General features: G+C 40.8%; 1 protein-coding gene across 3 annotated transcripts; it reads right to left on the bottom strand.

The window, feature by feature from the left end:
• Positions 1 to 1,500: 1,500 nt before the first annotated feature.
• LOC113636223 (E3 ubiquitin-protein ligase TRIM39-like) lies at positions 1,501 to 10,285 on the bottom strand. Of its 3 annotated transcripts, none has more exons than XM_047809760.1 (7): positions 10,143 to 10,285; positions 9,762 to 9,846; positions 5,055 to 5,159; positions 4,655 to 4,888; positions 4,396 to 4,558; positions 4,211 to 4,246; positions 1,501 to 2,430 (listed from the first exon to the last, which is right to left on the bottom strand). In XM_047809760.1, the coding sequence occupies exons 1-7, from the start codon at positions 10,274 to 10,276 to the stop codon at positions 1,877 to 1,879; spliced, it is 1,311 nt and encodes a 436-aa protein (XP_047665716.1). In that variant the 5' UTR covers positions 10,277 to 10,285; the 3' UTR covers positions 1,501 to 1,876. The 3 variants fall into 3 exon arrangements, with proteins under 3 accessions (XP_047665716.1, XP_047665717.1, XP_026992015.2); XM_047809761.1 differs by having other exon boundaries at positions 4,211 to 4,237; XM_027136214.2 differs by lacking the exon at positions 5,055 to 5,159.
• Between the last annotated feature and the right edge of the window lie 8,903 nt (positions 10,286 to 19,188).

Raw genomic sequence — 19,188 nt, 5'->3', positions numbered from 1 at the left:
GGCGCTTCGGGAGCCGCACCTCGAGGGGAGGGGTACTGTCAGGACTCAACCCGGACTTTTGGCCACGTGCTGTTTTTGTTTTCTTCTTCGTCACGTGTCTGCCCCGCCTTCGTCTGCCCCTCCCTGTCTTCACACCTGATCCTTATTGTGTCATTGTGTCTTTTTTATATTTAAGTGGGCCGCGTTGCCGAGTGCAGCGCGGAATCATTAGTTAGGTTTACCCCTCGTCATGTCTAGTCTTTGTTAAGTGTCTTCATTTGTATTGCTTTTGTTATCGTCTTATGTCGTTGTCTTTATTATTTATTAAACCCCTTTCCTTTGAAGCTATCCTGCATACGGGTCTGTCTCCTTCCGCTTCCGGTTGTGAAACATATTAACGAATGAAAGTAGCAACTGATTAAAATATTATTTCTTAAAATATCTCATTTCCGCAGGCATTGTGACGCTCCGGGAGCTTGTGCAGATCACGGGAGCTGACCTGTCGAAGGTGGAGGACCTGGCAGTGCGTATGGGAATGCGGTCCCTGTGTGTTGTCTGTCAACTCTTACATCCCTAACATCTGAGGAGCGTGTTCGGCTGAAGGACTATCAGTATACAGAGACTTTTCCTGCAGAGGAGGAACCCTTTCCCCAGCTGAACATCGCTCCTGACCTCGACGGGTGTGAAGGTCCTCTCCTGGAGTGCCGGGGCGAGGCGGAGATGGCAGTGTCGGGGAAGCTGCTCTACAGAGCCAGTGTTAAGGTTTTAAATAAGAATAAACTGAGTGTGAGGGTCGACACCCCATGGAGAAATGTACATGGTTTTAATAATGATATTAAACCAGACTGGAGACACTGTACAAACCACCGTTAGCCAAAAGAGCTGCCGACCTCCAGTGGAGGATTTTACACTGTATTCTCTCTGTGAACTCGTTTATCTCCGTATTAAACCCTGATGTTACACACGACTGTCCTTTCTGTTCACAGAGACAAACTGTTCATGCTTTTATTTACTGCTCCAGGTTACAGTCTTTCTTTGTTTTTACTGAGCTGCTTAAGGTCTTTTAATGTTGATTTTACTTTTCAGTGTTTTATTCTTGGTTTTAAATACGTCAGGTTCAGGTGCCAACTGATCAATTTTATCTTTGGTCAGGCAAAAATGGCGATATACCTTAGCCGAAAAAACAATCTTGCTCAAAATACAGACTGTGAGTCTAAAGTAATCTTCTCCAGACTTATTAAATCAAGAGTTTAATTTCTATAAGTGTGAATGACCTGCACATGTTTCAGTCAGAGTGGTGTTGTAATAATGGTCTATGTGCTGTCATTGAAGAAGCTAAGCTGATGATGATTATTATCGGTTTACCTCATTTATTTGAATTATTTTAATACTCTTATTTATTTATATAGTTACCGATTGTTGTTTTTTACATGACTTGCGCAAATGAAGGATCTCTCTCTCTGTGTCTCTCTCCCTCTCTCCCTCTCTCTCCCTCTCTCTCTCCCTCTCTACACTCGGAGCATCATGGAATAACAACAAATTAATTACATCTGGGTTTTTTCATCTTATAAATAAACTATGAATTACTCCCAACTATTTATAATGTAAAAAAAAACACACAGTGAAATAAAAATACATTCCCATAAACAAAAACAAACACAAAATATCCTGATTGCTGGATAAATAGTTTAATATGTGATTTGTAATGACAAAGTTCTACAGTCATAATGTCACACAATCATAACAAAGACTAGGATTACAATTAAAACCAGGTATTAAAATAATATCTACAGCATTTTAAAATTCAATTCAAATGATATAAGTATTTCTAAAATCTAACCAAAAAAGTAAACAAATTCGTTTTACTCTTAACATCTGATGATCAAATTTGTGAGGTTTAAATGTATTCAGTTTTAAATACAGGAGAGATGATCAGTGGTGCTGCATTTTTATCTCCTTCATTGAAACAAGGGCTGAAGAATGGATAGAGTTCCTCAGTGAAAGTCTGACCAGTGAAAGAGTAGATATTAGATCTGGACTTCACATCATAAAAGGAGACCAGACCCTCCTCATAATCCACAAACACCCCCACAACCTCCACCTTCTCTTTCAGTGTGAGGAGGACAGAGGGATGTTCACAAGCATCATACTGATTCTCATTCCACAGGGTCACAGCCCAGAATCCATTCTGAGGAGACAGTGTAATCTTCCCTTTCCTGTTAATGTTCTCTCTCGCGACTCCTAATGACCAGCCAGTTTTCCCTCTGACCTGCACCTCATAATAAAATCTCCCTGAGGAGAAACTGTGCTTTCCCAGAACACTGATACATGGACTAAACCTCTGTGGTGTATCAGGGAGATTCTGTCGTCTGTCTCCATCTCTCACTTGTTTTCCATCAGCAGACAGGATGAGATCAGGATGAGCTGTATCAGGATCCAGGGTCACATCCACTGAGAGAAACACACAGTGTGTGATGAGTAAACTTGTAAAAAATATTACATCATCATCCAGTGGTTCAGATTCATTATCGATTTATAAAAGGATTTGTAGAAGATTTTTTTAATTTTATTTCATTGAAATTTCTAAAATACAGTTTATAATAGGAGTTTATTAAAGATATGAAATATAAAAAGGTTCCTTCTGAAATTTTAGTGATTAATTTTTTGTTTGTAATTTTTGTTTTTCAGGAAATACACAGAAAGGGTCACAGAACATGAGAGAAAACCATTTGAGGTAAAAACACTGAGTGTCTCTAGTGACAAATATCTGGTACGTTTTACATATAGAAATAAAACATGGGACTCTCAAGTGATTGAGAGAAACAGTTTGTTTTTTTATTATTTTTTTTAACTGTAGGATTATAAATCTTTCAGCCTTCTTTGTCCAGCAAAACAACAACATTCTCCTCTGATAGACAAAGTATTTTATACTCATCACTTTTCCACATACAAATATCATTCATTATTTCCACACAATGTTTTACTCACATCAAGAATCTTTCATTTCTACAAGTGAAGCTGAATTCAATCCGATCATGAAGCTGAACAGTGAAGGTAAAGCTGCACTGATCCAATAAATAACAGCCATCAATCATATAGATGTCTTGTGTAATTTTAATTTGTGCTCTCTCTCTCTCTCTCTCTCTCTCTCTCTCTCTCTCTCTCTCTCTCTCTCTCTCTCTCTCTCTGTCCTTAGTGAGAACATATGGAGGTTTTGCTGATTCTGATGATAAATAAAGTAAAATTTTCCTTTTGCATCTTTACTTTAGTGATGTATTTGTGTTTGTGATTTTTATCACCCAGGAAAGACAGAAAGAGTCACAGACTATGAGAGAAACACATTTAAGGAAAGATCTTGATAAAGATGGACAAAATAGTTCAGTAATTTTCTCCGTCTGAAAAAAAAAAAACAGGCCTGAATTTTTACACGTTTTCTTTAACTGGTACAAAAATATTTTATCAAAGACACTTGTTTGGGGTGTCAGTTAGTGTTAGTGTAAAATATATATTTTTGTAGAATACATTCATCACTTTTATGTTCAGGTTTATTACACACACACACACACACACACACACACACACACACACACACACACACACACACACACACACACACACACACACACACACACACACACACACACACACACACACACACAACACATTCCCAAACACACACACACACACTATCTCTCTCTCTCTCTCTCTCTCTCTCTCTCTCTCTCTCTCTCTCTCTCTTTTCTAAATGAAGCTCTCTCAGTTAGTGATAGTGTCAAAATATATTTTTGTAGAATACATTCATGACTTCAAGTTTATTTGTAAATGACAGAAACACTGCATGGTGTAAAAACTCTTTTCTAACTGCATGACTTTAAAACTCTCACCTTTTGGACTGAATAAAGATTACATTTACCACTGATAGTCAAAGAAATCCATCTTTTATCATGCAGTTAAAAAAGTTATAAAGTTAATCTCTGTACAAACATACATCTGTTCCTGCATTATTTTATTAGTGAAATGTAAGATGATGATCAGTGTTTCTAAAGTAGTAAAGGGTTTAAGGGCTTTAGTGCATGGCAGTAATAAGGAGCTATAGTGAGGAGGATAATGAGACACTTTAATACTCCTTGTATTTGGAGAGATCTACAGATGATAATAAGTCTGATGATGCAGTGGTGTGATGCTGATATGTACATTTTAATATGAGAGGAAATCAGAAAGCTCACTGTACCTGCATACTGCTGAATCCTCTTCAGTTCTGTGGAAACTAATTACAACAAAACATCACGTCATTAGATTTCAGATAAATTATTGGTATTTAATATTTAAATTTTGCAAAACATATATACCTAAAACATCTACTTTAGTCTATTATTAGAGACTTTTTTTAATCTAAAGTACAAAATAATTTCTCACCTGTTTCCTTTAACTTGTCATTGAGTGATTTATTGAGTTTCTCATTCAGAGTCTGCTGAAGCCGAGACAGAGCTGTCCTCACAGTGTCCACACTCACATCAGTGTTAATGCTGATCTCAGTCCAGTTCTTGGTGTGTGGAGGGCTGCACATGGAGGAGTAAATCTACAGTAGGGCAGAAGAGAGGAGAAATCCCTCAGCATGGTGAGTGTTGTTCTGTGATGTTCTGCATTGTCAGTGAGCAGAGAGAGGAACACTGACCTGTAGGACGTGGAGATGCTCCTCAGTGTGTGAGAGCTGCTCCAGCTCAGTGTCTCTCCTCTTTAGCACACTGATTTCCTGCTCCAGCTCTTTAATGAGTCCTTCAGCCTGCCTCTCTGCTGCTTTCTGCTTCTCCTCCATCATCTCCAGCAGCTCAGCCTGACTTCTCTCAATAGAGCGAATCAGAGCAGTGAAGACATCAACAATGTCTGCTTTCTCTTTCTCTGTGCTTCTCTAAAGGAGGAACACATTTTCCCTTCCATCAGAAAACACTGATACTTGGTAACCTCTCTCAGTGTTGTATTAATCTTCAGTTCAGGTCTCTTGGTGAATTTCTTTTTACATAATGGACAGCGACAGCGTTTGTTCATGTCCCAGCACTGTGTAAGGCAGCTCTTACAGAGGTTGTGTCCACATGGAGTGGTGACTTTATCAATGAGCACATCCACACAGATCGGACACAGCAGCAGATCTTTAGACAGGAGACTGCTGGAGTCATGAAAAACTAGAAAAGAAAATGTTACACTTTGTTGATAAATGGTGTAAATACATTAAATGCAAGTTTAGGTGTGAAAATCACAGACTGTGCATAAAACTGTGCATAGGATCCCTACTAAAAGTTTACGTACGTCCAAAAGCCAAAAATGGCGTACACCAAAAAAATTCCGATTTATAAAACCGTGCGTACGCAAACCTGTAAGCAATGTTCCCTTTATAAATAACAGATCACCCACAGATGTGCGTACGTGAACCAGCCTCAAATCCCGCCCTGTACACGCCCATTTTTAACCATAAATAGTCAATGCTAATCACTCCGCGGGCACGAGAGTGGACCTCGTTATAATGAGTTTCCTCTGCGCTCTGTGTGTTTAAAAATGGGGTGAGGAGCCAGCGTCTCAGGGGTAGCCACTGTCGCCTGCAGGTTATAATTATATTAAAAACAAAATTGTTACATTTTCTACTTTTTAATATTGTTAAACTCACCAAGAAGCCAGCCATCACGTACTGCGCCTGCATTTAGTCAGTTCCCTACACTGTTATGTGTCAAGATAAAGGAATCATGTGTTGAACCAGGCCAGCGTGCCACAATGTTTGTGAGGGTCATGTTGGAGTCACATCTGATTTACACATTAATACAATGCACATGCTTTCTGTTAACATAAGCAAATTCATTTTCAGATGGTGCCCTTATAGCAACATGAGCACAGTCAATTGCGCCGATTACATTTGGGAAACCAGACATTGCTGCAAATTGCATTTTAATTTTGGCCTGTTCTCGCACAGTGTAGGGGAACCTGATGTACCGACTACCCATATTAAGTATACCAAGTATACAATTATTTCATATACAAAAAGGTCTTAGAGACAAAGTTGAGGATTACTTATAGTTTTTTTATATAAATAATTTACCTGTCTGCCAATTCCCGCTGGAAACAGCCGGTTGCCAAGAACCCCAGAGTGGTGAGGACTTGTATTTGGACTGGGATGGCATGGCTCTGGCGTTTTGCCCTCTCTAATACTGGGCCCAATTTAACACATATATCTAAGAGCACAGCTCTAGGGAATCTAAATCGGCTTACTAGCCAGTTATCATCATGGGCCAGGAAATCATCATGGTCCCTGAAAACTCGTTCTCTCCTTATTCTCCCATTGCGTAATCCTCCAACAGTGCCAGCAGTGCCATCATGAAGCATTACATACCCGGGTCACCGGAGGATTTATATGTTTCTAGCAATTAGACTGATCGTTAACACCTTGACAAAATCACAGAATTAATTTGTGGGCGAAAGTGTTAATTTAAATTAATTTAAGACGAAAATGTTATAGTGAACACATACTTCTTCATGATGGTTTTGTAATGAACACTGTAATAGTTAGGACCGATGATGAGTAGCGATTGTGCTTCATGACTGTATTTGCAGACTTTGACATTTTATGATATAAGTACATTAAGGAAAATATTTAGTTTTTACACTGTGTTCTGTAGTTCTCTAATAAAAGAGTATTTCATGCTATTCTGTATCACTTGTAGTCGCGCCGTCTCCTTCTGTGCTCCCGTTGTGGACAATGTGACTGTAAGGCAGCGCTGAGTATTATTATTATTATTATTATTATTATTATTATTATTATTATTATTATTTTATTTTTAATACATTTTGAATTACGTTTGGATTTTACTAGATGTATATAGCCTAATGGGGCAGTCGTGGCCTAATGGTTAGAGTCTGATTCATAACCCAAAGGTTGTGGGTTCGAGTCTCGGGCCGGCTACGACTGAGGTGCTCTTGAGCAAGACACCGAACCCCCCCAACTGCTCCGAAACCCCCAACTGCCGCAGCATACTGTAAATGGCTGCCCATTGCTCTGGGTGTGTCGTCACGGTGTGCGTGTGTTCACTGCTGTGTGTGTGTGAGTGTACACAGCAGTGTGTGCACTTCGGATGGGTTAAATGCAGAGAACATATTCTGAGTATGGGTCACCGTACTTAGCCGTATGTCACGTCACTCAAACAATCGACACAAATAACACTGTTGGATTTAATCTTCATGATAATGTGGATATAACGTATGAAATGGAGTGAAAATTAAATGTCATTAATTCTCATAATCGTTCTCACATGAATTTTCTACAGTCTTCTTCTTCAGTTCACGACCTCACCATCTGTGTCGCCAATTCCCTTTGTCTCCAGAATGTGTGTACGCACGTCTCAAAGTTTGCTTAAAGGTGCGCACATTCTCACGTCAAGTTTGTTTTTTATAGATCACAACCTTTGCGCGAAAACTGGTGTACGTACGTTTCCAGCCCCGTTTTGTGCGTACGCACGCTTTATAAATGAGACCCCAGAATGTCTACGAGTTTTCCTAAACTATGTAAAGACACTTGTTGGGGTGTCAGTTACTGTTAGTGTAAAAATGTTATTTTTGTAGAATAGATTCATGAATTTTTCAGTGAAAACTGGTTGCCATCTGACATCACTGATTGAACATCAGCTCTGTTTGGATGATGAGAGGATGCAGAGTTTATTTAAACAGCATTGTCCTGCTAGTTGTGTGTGGGTGTTTGGGTGGGTGCTGGTGTGGTTGTGAGAGAGTGAGCTGTTTTTGGGAGGTGCTTCAAATCTCTTCCAGAAGTTTGTATTTACTGTTTAGTGATTGTACTTTGAGCTTTTGTTATTCTTTCTGTTGTTGGAATTGACATCTCTGTAACAGGAAGTTTTTCTTTTGGTTGTAAGTTAATATTCGTTACACTTTTTCATTCTTTATTTGTTGAGTTCTATAGTTAATTTGGAAAGAGGTTAATAGGGAAGGGGTGCCGTTTATTTTGGATCTTGTTTTCTCTTGTTTATGTTAGTAATGGAGTTAGTGTATTGTGTATTGTGTTGTAATCTTTGTTTTTTATTTTCTTTTGTAGCTTATTTAGTTTCTCCCTAAATGAGTTAGATGGGTTCTGCTTATTGTTTTGTCCTGATCCCCCTCTTGGAGTCTTCAAACCCTCCTGCACTTCATGTTTGGGAATAAATGAGCTTTGTTCATTTTGACTTGGTTGTATAGTGATATTCTTTTTTGTGACAGGATTTAGGAAAACGTTATACATTTTGAAGTTATTTAGTGTTGCAAGGTTTTGTTAAATGAAGTTTGTAATTATTATCAATATTCAAGATGAATATTACATATAACACATTATTGTGATGTAATATTTTACAATGACAGCTGTCTGACCTTCTGTGCATGTGACTAGGAGTTATTTGTGACTATAAACTGTTATTACCAGAGAGAATTTGTGTACAATATTAGAGGGTCAGAAGGAGCTGGAGACGTGATGGTGAGACTCAGGCTCATAAAAACTTGGTAAGATCCTGATCAGTAGAAGATCGAGCGTTGTGCATCCAGCCAATGATTGGTGATGTTTTCCTTTCTTCTGTTTTCTGCCTATAAATCATTCCTATATAACCTCAGTGTAATAAATGTTCTATTCCCTTCGTCTCTCCTGATACACGAGGAGCTCTGGGTCCTGCTGTGCAGCAGCACAAATACATTGTGAACCTTTTTACTCTTGCTCGTTCTGATCGTGCTATTTTTATTTTCTCTAAAACTTCCACAACAATAATCAGTCACAGATTTTGCTAAATATATTATTTAGTAACTATTTTACATCTTTCTTAAACAGTTTCTATGTATTTGTTATTATTTGTATATTTTCTGTTTAGTTTTACTGACATTTAGCTCAGTTACATAGAGACAGTTTTCAGGGAGTTTTTTAATGATGCTTGTTTTTTAATCATTTAAATTTTAATCAATCACCCTGATTAACAACTCATTATTCAACTGATTATTCCCCGCTTCATATCTACAAGTACTGCATTATCAGAACTGTCAGTCATCACATTATCTGTGTACGTTACACACACTACTGCTGCTGCATTTTGCACAAAAGCAAAATATTACACAATATTGTTATTAGCACTACAATGCACTTATCACACTGTACATAACTGACCAGTCATATATTCTGTATTATATTTAATACTCATACTGTCTATATTGTATCACATTGTCTGCATTTTCCTGTACAGTCTGTATTGTCCTGTCTTGTGTAGTATAATGTTATGTCTGTACTTTTGAGAGTCACAAACAGCTGGAACCAAATTCCCTGTGTGTGTCAACACCCTTTTGGCCAATAAACCTGATTCTGATTCTGATTAATTTTTCTGCCTTTCAGTGTCAGTGAAATAAATTAATATACAAATATTAAAATAGCAAACAAAACATTTCACTCTTATATATCTATTCAAATAAATACAAACTATAAAGAAAGAAAGAAAACAATAATAAATAATATAATTCTAATGAGTTCTACATTTCATTACATATTTAATTACTGAATTATAACTAACAAAGTAATGTAAATCCTCCATAGTTACAGCATCAGTGTAAATAAATGTCTTTCTAAGATGTTTGTATATTATATCACAACTCTTGTTACATAAGGCAGTTAAGACAATTAAGCCATTCACTGAGATCATTTTTATTACAATATAGATTATAATAGTGACAGTACTTCATTAAAACATACAGAAAACTAATCATGAATAAACTGTATAACTTACATAATTCTGGTTCTTCCATGTTCCCCCTTCTTCTGCCTTCTGTTGGTGATGAAGATTCAGCCATTTACTTCCTCCTGTTTTTAACCTTTACAGTGAGAAATCACATCATTCAGTCCATACATGTAATGGGGTTTTACTGATTAGTCTGTTTAACTCACTTATGTCTGTCTGCAGTGTTAAACCTAATGAATGACACTAAAACATTTAGTCTGTGATTTAAAACACATGTAAACATTCTTATCACCATGAGATTGTAATAAACACAGAATTTCACTGATCTTTCTCTCAGCTTTCAGCTCAATAACTGTATCATTTACAGTTTCTCACATCCAGATAACTTTGTAAGTGTAAGTTTGTGTCCGAGTTTCACCCAGAGCTTACCACAGTCTGTACTGTCCTGTCCTGTGTAGTATAATGTTATGTCTGTACGTTTGAGAGTCACAAACAGCTGGAACCAAGTTCCCTGTGTGTGTCAACACCCTTGGCCAATAAACCTGATTCTGATTCTGATTCATTTTTCTGCATTTCAGTGTCAGTGAAATAAATGAATATACAAATATTAAAATAGCAAACAAAACATTTTACTTTTATATATCTATGCAAATAAATGCGTGAGTGAATGAGAGTGTGTGTGTGCCCTGCGATGGGTTGGCACTCCGTCCAGGGTGTATCCTGCCTCGATGCCCGATGACGCCTGAGATAGGCACAGGCTCCCCGTGACCCGAGAAGTTCGGATAAAGCGGTAGAAAATGAATGAATGAATGAATATCTATGCAAATAAATACAAACTATAAGGTGTAGCTGACCCCATCCTAATGACGACCCAAACTTTACTGATGGTCTTAATGGAGTTTTATTGATCCTTGATAATTCCAACAGATCACAGTAAGAGTTTATGCCCTTTAGGGGGTGTTAACAAAAATATAAAACTTTACAGCTGAGAACCGTAGTGCTGTGATGCTTTACACAACCGTGACTGTGACTGCAATGCATCACTGCTGCTTTTCAAAATAAGAGTGCCGCATTTATTTCAAAATTTAAACACTATATCTATATATATATATATATATATATATATATATATATATATATATATATATATATATATAAATATTCAAATACGTCTGCTACACTCCCACCAAATTATAAATGTCTCTTAAACATTTCCATTTATGTTTCTTTAACCTTTGTATGTTTGGAGAAATATAAAGTCCACATGTGAATCAGTTCATTCTGATTCTTCTAATAGCAAAACCAACTTTTGAACTGGCCTTTCTACCATTGATATTTATCCGTTCTCCTTTCTTGGACAATTTCCTGTCACCAAGTATTTATTCGATCCAACCTGTGAATATGTGGCCGACTTTGTCACGTCACGTCACATCACTTAAGAAGTAAAGAGGTAACTTATACACAGAGTCATTTAACCATAGTTCCCTTTCGGAACTCGAGCTGTGTCGAAATGCTATGGGAACGCCCCTGTGTGACCGCACTCTGAACCACGTGTGTAATTTGACCAATAGGTGTTGGGATGTGACGTCATCGGCGGGCGACGTCGCGTAAACAGGAAGCTACAAATGGCACAGATGGACAAACAGCTTCTGCTCATTCAGGTAAGCGCTGTTTTTCTGATACTGTGTTTCTGATCGAGTGATGGCTAGCAGACAGAAAAGTGTGTTTTTCCATGTCCCCGTTTCATTACCGGGAAGGATTTGCATGATCGGTGTGTTGTTTGCTTGGGAGTGGAGCATGCACAATCGGCTCTTGAGGGAATCGATTGCTTGCACTGTAGTCACATGGCTATGCATACGCTTTGCTCTCGGAGAGCACTCTTCGAAAAGAGCTCTCCCTCGCGGCTCCGGTCCCGCTCTTGCTGAGGCAAAGCGGCGCCGGCACTCATGGGGCTTGCGGGCTGATATCGCAGCAGGATTGGAGGCAGATGAGTCCTCTCCAGTCTCGTCTGCTGAATTGAGCTCATGCTCCCTCGGAGAAGCAGGCCCGATGGCTGCTTCTTCTCCTGGCAGCACGGCATTACATGGCTCTCCCTCTGAGGAAGGAGATCTGATGGATGCTAGCGAGCCCGTGGGCTCCTCACAGCTTGTGCTGTATGAGGAGCTCCTCGAGGTTGTGACATGAGCCGTAGCCAAGCTGGATTTAGATTGGCTGGTGGAGCAGCAGAAGCAGCGCGCACCCAGTAAGCTGGATAAGTGTTTCCTGTTCCTGTGTCACTTCCTGGGCGCCGGGGCCTGCCATTTTTTCCCGATCTGCACGCCGAGGTGTCCAGATTCTGGGAAACCCCGTACTAGGCACGCACTTCTCCTCGTCACTCCACACGAATGTGGTTGAGGCTAAGGCGTGCGGCTATGGGGCGATGCCGCGTGTGGAAGAGATGCTGGCTTGCTATATCTCCCCTAGCGTAGCATCCTCACTAAAGGCTCCAATGTTCCCTACTTAGCCGCTACGTGCTACGTTGGCCTTAGTGAGGAAGGCTTCTGCCCTCCTCCGTTTACAGCCCCTGAATAGGAACGACAGAACCGATTGTGTCCAGTGCGAGCACTAGTCACTTACCTCCGCAGGACGAGTCCGTGGAGAAACTCGGAGCAGCTGCTCGTGTGCTACGGCCCTAACAGTAAGGGTTTCTCGACCACTAAGCAGACGTTGAGCAGATGGGTAGTGGATGCGATTGTGTCAGCTCACGAATCCTCTGGTTTCCCCGCACTGCTCGGGGTCTGAGCTCACTCCACCCGGGGTGTGGCGGCCTCTACGGACTGGTCCGCTGGAGTGGCACTCCAAGACATCTGTGATGCCGTGGGTTGTTCCACCCTGCTGACCTTCGTCAGGTTCTATGACCTTGACCTCAGAGCCACCTCGGACTCCTCTGTACTACGTACAGGCGCCAAGGCCCTCGCTCTCTAAGCAGGGTCTGGTCAGTGTGGCATAATTGGACACTCGTTCCCATAGCAAGGCAAGGCAAGGCAAGTTTATTTGTATAACACATTTCATACACAGAGGTCATTCAAAGTGCTTTACATAGAAATTAGAAAACAGTTTATAAAAGAGAAAAAGAAATATATATGAAAAATAAGAAACACGATAAAATCATAACAAAAACAGTTTAAAATATGTTAAAAAGAATAAAACAGGAGTAAAAGTGATTTGGATAAAAAGTGCAGTCAGTGTGAAGCAGCACGGCGCTCATTCAGTAAATGCAGAGTTAAACAGATATGTTTTTAATCTTGATTTAAAAGTGTCTACTGTTGAAGCACATCTGATCTTTTCTGGAAGCTGATTCCAGCTATAGGTGGCGTAATAACTAAATGCTGATGCACCTTGTTTTGAGTGAACCCTTGGTATCTCTAACTGACCTCATCCTAATGCTCTGAGTAGTCTGCTTGGTTTATATTCAATTAGCATATCTGTAATGTATTTCGGTCCAAAGCCATGAAGTTATTTATAAACCAGTAACAATACTTTAAAATCTATTCTAAATGTAACTGGAAGCCAGTGTAAGGACCTGAGGACTGTAGTGATGTGCTCAGATTTTTTGGTTCTGGTCAGAATTCTGGCAGCAGCGTTCTGTATGAGCTGCAGCTGTCTAATGGTCTTTTTGGGGATCCCAGTAAGGAGTCCATTGCAATAATTCACCCTGCTGGTGATGAAAGCATGAACAAGTTTCTCTAAGTCCTGTCTTGAGACAAAACATCTAATTCTGGCTATATTTCTGAGATGGTAGTAAGCTGATTTGCTTATCGCTTTCACATGACTACTGAAATTAAGGTCAGACTCTAAAATGACACCAAGATTTCTGACTTTATTTTGTGTCTTTAGACCCCTAGAGTCAAGGTGTGTGTTAACCTTGAGAGTTTCATCTTTATTTCCGAATACAATGACTTCGGTTTTGTCTTTGTTTAACTGGAGGAAGTTTTGACGCATCCAACTGTTAATTTCCTCAATGCACTTACATAGAGAGCCTCAATGGGGCTGTAGTCATTAGGGGACAGGGCTAAGTATATCTGGGTGTCATCTGCATAGCTGTGGTAAGCAATTTGGTTCTTTTTCATTATTTGACCAATTGGGAGCATATACAAATTAAAGAGAAGCGGTGCAAGATTTGAGCCCTGTGGGACTCCACATGTCATGGATGTCCACTCAGATTTATGGTTACCTATGTTCACATAGTAACCTCTACCTTTTAGGTATGATTTAAACCATTTGAGGACCATCCCAGAAAGCCCTACCCAGTTTTCCAATCTATGTAAGAGTATGGTGTGATCTACCGTGTCAAAGGCAGCACTAAGATCTAGTAGCACCAGCACTGATATTTTACCCGAATCAGATTTTAAGCGAATATCATTTATTATCTTTATGAGCATTGTCTCTGTGCTATGATGCTGGCGGAAACAAGATTGAAAATTGTCCAGGCAGCCATTTGAATTTAAGAATTTGTTCAGCTGATTGAAAACAACCTTTTCAATGATCTTGCCTATAAAAGGAAGATTAGAGATTGGTCTGTAGTTGTTTTTAGGGACTCTGGAAAAGTGCCTGTGAGCAGAGAGGTATTTACTATTTTTAAGAGGTCAGTACCTTTTTGAGAAAGGATGTGGGGAGGGTGTCAAGGCTGCAAGTTGATGCTTTAAGATGTTGTACTGTTTCTTCCAGGGTTTTTATATCAATTATGTCAAATTCTGAGAAAATGACAAATTTTTGAGGTTGTTGTAGTGAGGTCTGACTGACCACATTACAATATGAGGCCGTATTGATTGCCATTCTGATATTACTGATTTTCTCAGAGAAAAAGGTTGCAAACTCATTGCATTTGTTGTCAGAGAGCATTTCACTAGGAACTTGATTTGGGGAGTTTGTTAGTGTCTCTTCAGTAGCAAAAAGAGTGCGAGTGTTGTTTATGTTGTTGTTTATAATGTTTGAGAAGAAGATCTGTCTAGCTGTGCCTAGTTCTACATTGAAAGCACGAAGACTGTCCTTATAGATGCTATAATGTACTTCAAGTTTTGTTTTCCGCCACATACGTTCAGCTTTTCTGCATGTTCTTTTCATGCTCTGTACCACTGTTGTGTTTCTCCAAGGTGCTTTACGTCTGCCAGTGATCATCCTGACCTTTACTGGAGCTATACCATCAATAACATCTTTAACTTTTAAGTTAAAATTTTCAAGGAGAACATCAACAGAGTCTGCTGATATGTTTGGCAACATTGATATAGCATTCATAAATACCTCACTGGTGTCTTCATTTATGAACCTTTTTTTGACATAGACAGATCTAGCATCAGTGGCAGGACAGATCAATAAATAAAATTAAACACAGAAATGGTCAGATAGTGCTTCATCCTTGATAACAGTGGATGGAATGTTTAGACCCTTGCTAATGAGCAGATCAAGAGTGTGTCCCCTATTGTGTGTAGGACCTTGCACGTGCTGGGTCAGATCGATAGTGTTCTAAAACATTTAACAGTTCAATTGCAGTATTGTTTTCTGCATTGTCTATATGAATGTTGAAATCTCCAGCAATAACAAAATAATCAAATTCAGAGGGGATTGTTGATAAAAGTTCTGTGAATTCATCAACAAAAGTTGGGGTGTATTTGGGAGGCCTATAAATAATTGTAAACAGAATGCGTGGTGTACCTTTTAGAGCAATACACAAATATTCAAAAGACTGGTATTCACCAAGTTACACTTGCTTGCATTGAAAGGCATCTTTGAATAAAGCAGCTATTCCTCCACCTCTTCTAACAGCTCTACAGACACTTATAAAAGTAAAGTACGGTGGGGTTGATTCATTGAGGACTGTAGCGCTGCAGCTGTCATCTAACCAGGTTTCATTTAGAAACACGAAGTCCAGGTTGTTAGTGGTGATAAGATCAACTAAACTAAAAATGATTTGTTCTTTAATGAACAGATGTTCAGAAGTGCTAATTTAACAGTAACTGGTTTTGGCCCTGTATCCATCTCAGAATGACGTCTTAAAGGCAGTAGATTGGATAGAGTTGTCGTGCGGCTAGAGAGGACCTTCGTCTTTCTATCACATATCAGGACAGAGATAGGGAAAGCTAAAGGGACATTGGGCTCCCGCTTGTTCTGAAAACATTTCTGATTGTTACTGTTGTCATAGCGGGGACCCAACACATATCAGTTACCAGTGCTGTTTGCAGATGAGGGCTGGTGTGATCCCTGACGTTGAGGCAGAGGTCGGGGTGCCCTCTCAGATGGAGGGGGAGGGCAGGCTGGGCCCAGAGGCTTTGGTGGTTGTGGAGCCCGGTTGGTATTTGGGGACTTGCAGCAATAGAGTGGGAAAGCTTAGTTCCAGCGGATACCAGTTTCTCCATTTTCTCTGAAAAGCACAGAAGTGGTGATGTTGAAGAGAGGGAGACAGAGTGTGACGACAGCAGCTGTGATTCTGGTGTTCCTGGAGGCTCGGGTGTGTTATCTTGTTTTTCCTGGTTGTTATCCACAGAAACGTCCTTGGGTGTCGATTCACCATCCAGCTGTAGTGAATTCTGTGGGTAGGGCTCAGCCTGAGCTGTGTCTGTGAACAGTAGTTGTTGTGGCTGCGGAGATTTATCCTTGTCAACTGAATGTCCATCCAGGTGTTGGTGTGAAATCCTGAGTGGACTGGCACACTCAGCTGATGAATGATGAAGGAAGAAAAAGATATTGTCTTTAAGCAACCTAGCACCTAGTTTGTTTGGGTGGATACCATCTCTGTTAAAAAGTTGCCTTTGACTCCAGAAGATATTAAAATTGTCAATGTAATTCAGTCCTCTCATGGTGCAGGTTTTTTGCAGCCATGAATTTAAACTTAGTAGCCGAGAAAACATATTTGTTCCTCTGGCTGGGAGAGGTCCACTGATGAATGATTGAACTTTCAGTCTTGCAAGTGTTTCAAAACGTTCATTGAAATCCCTCTTGAGGAGCTCAGACTGCTCTTTCCAAATATCATTCTTTCCCACATGTATGACAATCCGACTGAGAAACTCATGTTTCATCAGAATGTTGTAAAGTTCCTTGTTAACAACAGAAACCGTTGCCCGAGGAAAACAGTATGTACGGGTAGCCTTGCTTCCAATGTTTCTGATAATAGAATCACCCACTATCAGTGTGCTTGGCTTGGCTGCTGTCTGAGTGGAGCGCCACTGCCTGTATGATATTGAGCGTCTGTTACCTCCGTTAGCTACTGGCTGATGAGATCTGTGTCCATTTACATTTAGGTATTCTTCGCCCAAACTCACTAGTGCTTCATATCTATTTTCAAGCCGCACAGGGGGTGGTGGAATACCAATATTAGCTACTCGAGCTGGACCCATATCTGTGGTAGATGATGCTAATGCAGCACCTTTGGGTCTCGCACCCTGTTTATGCCATCGGTTTGTGTCCTCAATTACTTTAAATTTCTCTGAGCTCACTATGACCTGTTTAGAAGCATTAGGTTCATAGGACTCACCAGCTTTATGTTGAGAGGGACCACGATGAAGCTCTGCTATATGTTCTGGCCGTTTCAGGAAGTCAAGCCGTTTCGACGCAGCTCGAGTTTCAAAAGGGAACGTCTCTAGGTTACGACCGTAACCCCAGTTCCTGTGGAACAAGACACTGTGTCTCCGTGCCACACTCCCTGCATCCCTGCAGAGCTTACCTTCTCTCGCAGGAGCTAGCGTCTTGTCCATCTCGCAGCCTTTTGTAGCTTCCTGTTTACGCAATGTCACCCGCTGATGACGTCACGTCCCAACGCCTATTCGTCAGTTTACACATGTGGTTCAGAGCATGGTCACGCAGGGGCGTTCCCATAGTGTTTCGACACAGCGTCTCGTTCCTCAGGGAACTAGGGTTACAGTCGTAACCTAGAGACGTAACTTACTCTGTGAACTTAACCTGGGAACTATTGCACAAAACTAGGATAAGGGATTAAGCCGGGATATCTTGGCGATCCTGGCTCAATTTATCCGTGATCCGGTTGCACTAAAGCTGGATAAGATGGCGGTAGGATGTGATGGTATAAATTACCATGGAGATTTATTCTGTGGAGCTAGTCTGCTCCAGACCAGGATAAGTTCTAGGATCTATTTAAAACGGAAACCAATAGTTATTCCACTGCCCACTATACATTATCACATACAATGTAACTAGACCCACTGTCATTATTTAAACATTTGTGACAATTAATTTCAATCAATTTGCATAAATGATGATTTTTAGATGATGTTGCTATCATTAGATAATTTACAGTTTCCCATAAACTATAAGGCTATATATAAAATGATAGAATATTAGGGCCACAGAGGAAAAAAGAAAATTCACAGTCTCTGAGAATGAAGTCTTTAATAATATTGTAACCCGTTGTTTTAGAGGACAGTTGTTAAAATGACAGCTGTGGGGCATTTCGTGGAATTGTTCTTCAGTATAGTTTCACAAACAAGGACATACGTAATCTTTTGGCACATCATCAGCACATTGTCATAAGTATCATTACTGTCCATCCATCCATTTTCTACCGCTTATCCGGGGCCGGGTCGCGGGGGCAGCAGTCTAAGCAGGGACACCCAGACTTCCCTCTCCCCAGACATCCGGGGGAATACCGAGGCGTTCCCAGGGCAGGCGAGAGAAATAGTCCCTCCAACGTATCCTAGGTCTTCCCCGGGGCCTCCACTCGGTTGGACATGCCCGGAACACCTCCCCAGGGAGGCGTCCAGGAGGCATCCGAAACAGATGCCCGAGCCACCTCAGTTGACCCCTCTCAATGTGGAGGAGCAGCGGCTCTACTCTGAGCTCCTCCCGAGTGACTGAGCTCCTCACCCTATCTCTAAGGGTGCGCCCAGCGGATGAAATTCGGAGGAAACTCATTTCGGCCGCCTGTATCCGGGATCGTGTCCTTTCGGTCATGACTCTAGGTGAGGGTAGGAACGTAGATCGACCGCATCACTGCAGAAGATATACCGATCCGCCTGTCGATCTCCCGCTCCATCCTTCCCTCACTCGGGAACAGGACCCCAAGATATTTAAACTCCTCCACTTGAGGCAGGAGCTCTCCACCAACCTGAAGGGGGCAAACCGTCCCAGTGCATGCTGAAGGTCCTGATTTGAAGAAGCCAACAGGACAACATCATCTGCAAAAAGCAGAGACGAAATCCTGTGGTCCCCAAACCGGACTCCCTCCGGCCCCCAACTGCGCCTAGAAATCCTGTCCATATAAATAATGAACAGGACCAGTGACAAAGGGCAGCCCTGCCGGAGTCCAACATGCACCGGGAACAAGTCTGACACTGCCGGCAATGCGAACCAAACTCCTGCTCCGGTCATATAGGGACCGGACAGCCCTTAGCAGAGGGCCCCGAACCCCATACTCCCAGAGCACCCCCCACAGGTCACCACAAGGGACACAGTCAAATGCCTTCTCCAGATCCACAAAACACATGTG

Source organism: Tachysurus fulvidraco, unplaced genomic scaffold, assembly GCF_022655615.1.
Source record: "Tachysurus fulvidraco isolate hzauxx_2018 unplaced genomic scaffold, HZAU_PFXX_2.0 HiC_scaffold_56_np12, whole genome shotgun sequence".
In the NCBI taxonomy this organism is placed as follows: domain Eukaryota; kingdom Metazoa; phylum Chordata; class Actinopteri; order Siluriformes; family Bagridae; genus Tachysurus; species Tachysurus fulvidraco.
This window is presented reverse-complemented; position numbering and strand designations above follow the sequence as displayed.

Coding starts and splice junctions, on each gene's coding strand:
- LOC113636223 (XM_047809760.1), bottom strand. CDS start 10,276: ATGAATCAGAATCAGAATCAGGTTTATTGGCCAAGGGTGTTGACACAC. Junction 5,160..9,761: donor CATGGAAGAACCAGAATTAT/GTAAGTTATACA, acceptor TTTCTTTTCTAG/TTTTTCATGACTCCAGCAGT. Junction 2,431..4,210: donor GAGGATTCAGCAGTATGCAG/GTACAGTGAGCT, acceptor TGTTTCTCTCAG/TGGATGTGACCCTGGATCCT.